Source organism: Mauremys mutica, chromosome 19 (genome assembly GCF_020497125.1).
Source record: "Mauremys mutica isolate MM-2020 ecotype Southern chromosome 19, ASM2049712v1, whole genome shotgun sequence".
In the NCBI taxonomy this organism is placed as follows: Eukaryota; Metazoa; Chordata; order Testudines; family Geoemydidae; genus Mauremys; species Mauremys mutica.
Genome location: NC_059090.1, coordinates 23,017,701 through 23,023,993, shown reverse-complemented (window position 1 = coordinate 23,023,993; position 6,293 = coordinate 23,017,701). Strand labels below are relative to the sequence as shown.

The 6,293-nt window shown below is 43.7% G+C and overlaps 1 protein-coding gene across 4 annotated transcripts in view; it reads left to right on the top strand.

Moving 5' to 3' along the window:
* Window positions 1-2,430: 2,430 nt before the first annotated feature.
* Window positions 2,431-6,293, top strand: part of AKAP10 (A-kinase anchoring protein 10) — a 48,606-nt gene continuing 44,743 nt past the window's right edge. For 2 of the 4 annotated variants that reach the window (XM_044993879.1, XM_044993878.1), the window contains exon 1: window positions 2,432-2,816. In XM_044993879.1, coding sequence (XP_044849814.1) covers window positions 2,795-2,816 — 22 coding nt within the window. In that variant the 5' untranslated portion in view covers window positions 2,432-2,794. Of the gene's footprint in view, window positions 2,817-6,293 lie in introns of all 4 variants that reach the window. The other 2 variants (XM_044993880.1, XM_044993881.1) reach the window with 2 other exon arrangements.

Here is a 6,293-nt window from a genome sequence, read left to right as displayed (position 1 = left end):
TGGCATGACAGAGAAATTGTTCTCCCTCTCACAGAAATTAGGTCACTGACAGTTTTTTCTGATGAGACAAACTTCAGCATCATCATGATACCAGGACAGTTACATTGCAGAGTGATGACACTGCATTGGCATATCATGATGTAGTGACATCACAGAGTATCACAGCTTCCTCCCATGCATCTTTACAACATCATGATGGTTTTACAGTTCTGGATGCTTGTAATGTCCTACAAGCTGGGCTCCCAAAGTGCAGGTTCTCCCCAACTAAATCAGGATGATCCTGGAAAAAATCGGACAGGTGCACTGTAAAGTAAAGGGCCTTAAAAGGAAATCAGCGTCAAGAGCTGTATACTGGAAAACTTGTAGCTAATGCTTGTCCTCACTTGTTTCTAATGATGAGGTCTGCCGTTAGAGGGATTGAGCCTGTGGTATATTCCTTGCTCCGGGTTACTGATATGCATAGCACTGAACTGGTTTCTGGCACTCATCACAATTATGAAGTGTGCTTTTTATAAAAGGTCTGATTCAGGGGAATCTTTCACCTTGTGGGATCTTGAGGAAGCTAGTTCCTTGATCTGTGCCTCAGTTTCCCCATCTGTAGAAGTGAACTGCAATAAGACTACAAAGCTATCACACAGGGTTGTATTTGTTAATGTTTGTAAAGAGCCTTAAACTCTTCCGGGCACTCTTGGAATACAAAGTATCATTATTTTATTATTATTCTACTACCCATTAATTGTGCTTGTCATCCATAGTATATTATATCCTTTCATTTGAGGATTTTTTAATTATTTATAAAAATCTCAAGCAGGATTTTTGTAATATCTGAGACTGCATGATGCAATTAAACAAAGGTTTGGGTTTTTCTAAGGTCCACCCTTCAAACTTCTACTTAAGGATTTTCCCATGTCCATAATGGACATTTGAGCCTGCAAACTTTATTTGTGTTGCAATATTTGTATTGCATTGAATAAAAACATTCTACTTCAGGTCACAAGCCAGATGCAATAGTATCTACTGTAGGCAGTGACTACTGACCCTCAGGGTTTGTTACGATGTAAGACCTTGGGCGGCAATCCTGCTAACACATACATAGTGCTTAACTCTTTGCACTGCAAATAGTCTCATTAGACTAACTGGGACTACTTGTAGTGTGTTAAACTAAGTACATATGTCTTTGCAGGATGGGTACTTTGCAAGGATAGTGTTGCAATCTTGGTGAAAGATATTAGCATCAACTGAATCCAGAAGCTACTATTACACCTACATCGGGGGCTTGGCAGAATCTTATCCAGAGACAGGCTATTCCATAATTGTCCATTATGGGGGTTTTACACTTTCCTCTGAAGCAACTGATACAAGCCACTGTCAGAAAGAATCTGTTGAGATAGATGGACAATTGATTTGATCCAGAATGGCAATTTTTATGTTCCCGTGCTGTCAGAATTAGATTCTATACTTCTCAGGGCAGAGAATTTAATTCTGTTGTCTCAACTGTTTGTAAAGGACTTGTTACCTATACAACTCTTTAGAAATAATCATGGCAATGTTGTGTCATAACTCTAATGTCCTTTGTGGTAGAGAAGAAATAAGATTTGCTTGTCTGAATACAAAGAGGGTTCTGGAGACAGATGAACCCTTACTAACTGACACAGTCTGTGCGACCTAATGTCACAAGTCAAAGTATCTCTAAGTTCTGGCTAAGACTAGGTAGGGCGGGAACTTTTGCTGGCTATACGACACCAGTATGTGGGTGTTTTGAGACAAAATGATGAAGCTACGTTGTGCTCTGATGACATTTTGACACAGCATGGAAGCACTGTGAGTGCCACAATGACGCTACTTCAGTGTGATGGTGACATGTAGCAAGAACAAGGATTTGATCCACTGAGATGGCACATGGCAGTAGGGTTGCCAGCCCTCTAGGATTGTCCTGGAGTCTCCAGGATATAAAGATTTATCTTTAAGTAACTATGATGTCATGTGATTAATATGTCCAACCACAATTGGCAACCGTACATGGCCGTGATGATGTGTTGACATGGCACCGTGACCCGTGTCAGTGGTGTTTTGAGAGCAGTGATGCTGTTATAATACAGCGCGATGACATCACATCTCGGCATGATGACATTTTGACCCAATGGGACATTACATCATGGCACCAGGATGCCCTCACGCAGCATGATGCTGTTACCTCAAAGCCTGATGACATCACACCACAGCCAGGCAAATGCGACATCACAAAGGCGGAGTTAGCCCCACAGCAGAAACTGACATTTTTCCTTCCCTGCCCCCAGCCTTTAACATGAGGACTAAGCAAGCCCCAATTTCCCGGGTCTGGCGCCTTCTGCCCTTATCCAAGATGGCTGAATGGGCCTAGCTCTCTCTGGCGCCTTCTGCCCTTATCCAAAATGGGTGCCTGCCCTAGCCTAGCCTGGGGCATTTTGCCATCATCCAAGATGGCTACCAGCTCTGGGTCCCTTTGCCCTTATCTAAGCGGCTTCCCGTACTTAGCATGGCGGCCTGACGCCCGGGCAGCCATCTTGGGGGAAGGCAAGAGGCCGCGGGTACTGCCGCGCCGCTGTTTCCCGTGATGCCTCAGGAGCTCCGCTCTCCTCTCGCCTCCGTTCCCCCCGGAAGAGGGAGCTTGGCGGTGGCGGTTGTTGACAATATGGCGGCTGCTGGCTGCTCCGCGGGAGGAAGAGGCGGAGGGAGAGGAGCCGGCAGGAGGAGGAAGGAGTCTCATTCATAGGGAGCCCGGCCCGCTGTTCTCCCCCCTCCCCGCCCCGGCACCATGTCCTTCTTCAGGCGGAAAGGTGAGGGGCAGCAGGGCCATGGGGATGGAGGCTGCGGGGAAGGCGGGGCCGCGGGGGGCAGCCGGCCTGAGGAGGGAGAGGCTGGGGGGAGGCAACATAACATGGGGGCAGGAGGGCTGGGGAGGGGACATTGAGGGGCAGGAGGCCTGAGGAGAGGGAACGGTAGGGGGCGGGAACATGGGGGGCAGGAGGCTTGGGGATATGGGCGGCTGTAGGTGACAGGGAGGGAACTGCTCTTTCTTGGGGGCACATAGAGAGGCTGAGGTGTGGGACCCAGACCTTTTAGCCCTCTGGGGTACAGAGGAGGAGGCAGGACCTTGGACAGGGGATTGTAGGAGCCTCCCCCCACCCCTTTCCCCCTTAGAGCCAGCCTGCCAGGGGTCTGCACATTCTTTCCCCTCTGGACACCCATTTTCTCTCCCCTTCTCTGCTGTCGATAAGTGCTTCCCCTTGCATGTTTTCAGGGATGTCCAAGAAATGATGATGTCTTTGATGAAGACTTCAAAACTATTAAGCATTTTATTGAAGCATGTAGTGCAAACAATCCTCGAACAAGGGAGTCTAAAAATAATCTGAAATGACTGAATCTCGCTCCAAATGAGCAGGACCTGTCAGCTCTGCTTTCAGTAAATAACCCTGACTCCTTCCCACGCTTCACCCCACCAAAATAAAAAAAAGGCCTGGTTTGGGGGTGTTATGATGGGTTTAAACTCCTTTGTTTTATCCTGGCTGCTGTATCTCAGAGTGAGATGTCTGCTGCAGTTTCTCCTTGCCTTGTAACAAGGATCTTTCTGTGACCTCAGGAAATCTAAGCAAATTGTGAAATAGATCCTGGTTTGAAATCTTGGTGATGCAGCTTCATTCATTGGGATGTTTCTCAAAATAGTTGTAACTAGCAAGGTCAGAGTTTGCATTCTCTTAAGGAAAGCATGGTTTAACAGCTGTAAAACAGATAACTATTACATGTTGCATACTTCTTGTTTCCTCTTTAGGTAGACTACTACAAATAAAATTTTGCATTAACCCACTCCATCTTGTTAAATTTTACCAAATTAAAATAACACTTGCATGATATAGTAAAACACAGCGTATTAGCTATTTGTATTGTGATAGTATCCTAAAGCCCCAAGCACCCATTGTGCTAAAAGCTGGACAGAAGCACAGATGATACAGTCCTTGTCCCAACGAGCTTATTATTCAAAAGTTATGTAGCATAACTCAAGATATTAATATTTTAAGTATCCTATTTTCCTGATTCCTCTTTTTGTGCAATGAATACAGGTAATCATTCAGTTAATGGTTTAGATCAGGGGTTCTCAAACTTCATTGCACTGTGACCCACTTCTGACAACAAAAATTACTACATGACCCCAGGTGGGGGAACCCAAGCCTGAGCCCTGCTGCCCTGGGTGGGAGGGGCAAAGCCCAAGCCCCACCACTGTGGGTGTGGGGGCCAAGGTGGAAGGCCAAGGGCTTTAGTCCAAGACTGGCAGGGTGCAACCTCAACCCTTGCTGCCCAGGGTTGAAGCCCTTGGGCTTTGGCTCCGGGCCACAGCAAGTCCAAGCCAACCCTGGCAACCCCATTAAAACAGGTCGCAACTCACTTTGTGGTTCCGACCCACTTTGTGGTTCCAACCCACAGTTTGAGAACTGCTGGTTTAGATTTTGTTGCTGAATTGGTCTAAAAGCAGTCAATTGAAACATAGAGGGTGTTTTGTTTTTTTTAACATATGGGTGCTAAATTCCTCACTTCATAATCAGTCTCTAGAGAAGTTACATCCCTCAAGAAATGTAACTAAGCCTTCCTGTGTTAAGAAAATGAGGTAAAGAAACTATCCATTATTTTCATTACTCGAAATAAATGACATGCATTCTGGGTTTTACAGTTTGAGCTAGTCTATTTAATTTCATTTACAAAAGATGAATCCCTTTAAAACAAATAGTAGAACCTTACTTTTACCTGGAGTAAATCTGTTGTACTTTCAATTAAAAATGTACAATCAGAGGTGCTCACATTTTGATTAGGGAAAAATATTTTCAGCATGCTATTAGTGTTTGGGGACTAAAGTCTGATCCTGAAAGCTGCCAAGAACTCGAGTCCTATGGGAGCTCAGTAGATACTTCCTAGAATTCCTGGTGTTCAACAGCTTTCTTTAACAGGCTATTTTTCAGTCAGCAGAGTCTTCCATGTTTAACTATTCTTCTGATTATGGTTGATTAGTCAGTAAGTGTGTCCAGTATTTGACACAGAAAATGGGGGTATATGGATAATAACTGAAAATGACTAATAGAAAAAGGTAACAATATGATTTAAAATATAAGATTTTAAAGCCAAATATGTTTGACATTGTTCAAGTCGATTTTATAGTCTTACTGCTTCCTTGTTCTTTGAAAACGAAATAATCCTGTTGGTATTAGTGGTCTGAATCATTAGAAAATTAATGTTGTATAACAATACCTCTCATTTGCACAGGCTTGATGTTTTTTTAAAATGGAAATCACTTCCACATTTGAAGGGTAATCCAGGTGTTTTATTGTGTTAGGCAACCTTGTCAACCTGTGATAATACCGTAGTTCAAGTAGTAAAACTATCATTCCTTCAAGAGCTTCTACAACAGTTAAGTGGCTGATATGAGTCTCTTGTAAAGTGTCTTGTTATGGAAAAATGGATCCAAACTGCATTTTTTGTTTTGAGAGAGTGAGAAGATTTTATAAGGTTAGATAGGAGTGTTCATTGGCCAGGCTCATATTTTTCACATATGACTGGAAGTACTTTACACGTTATTACAGGATTTCAAGGCCAAAGTAGCAGCACTAATTCTCTTATGTGTGGGGATTAATGCAGTAGTCCTGGAAAAACAGTTTTAACCCCCCACTTTTCATGGGAGAGGTTTCAGAGATGCCATGAAGTCCACCACAGACTTTGCTGTTGTCATCAGTTATTACGTGGAAGGTGCTCAGATACCATAGTGATGGGCAGCAGCATGAAATCCTAATATAGATCCAGCTGTGAACTAATGGTCAGATACAAAATGTTCTTCAACTCTGTACACTGAAGTATTTTTGTATGCCGTTATTTTTATGTAGGCTCTTGTGTGAAATAACCTTCCCCAGAGTAGACAATAAAGGGAATTGTGGAACAGGTACTCTGTCTTGATAAACTGGTATGGAAACAAAGTGAAATCCATCGATGGACAGCTCAGTGGTTTGAGCATTGGTCTGCTAAACCCAGGGTTGTGAGTTCAATCCTTGAGGGGGCCACTTAGGGATCTGGGGCAAAAGATCAGTACTTGGTCCTGCTAGTGAAGACAGGGGGCTGGACTCAATGACCTTTCAGGGTCCCTTCCAGTTCTATGAGATAGGTATATCTCCATATATTATTATTATTATAAAGACAAATGCAGAGAGATTCTCATAGGAAGGAATAGTCAAATATAAAATAGAGGGATACCGATTTTGGTAGTACTATGACTAAAG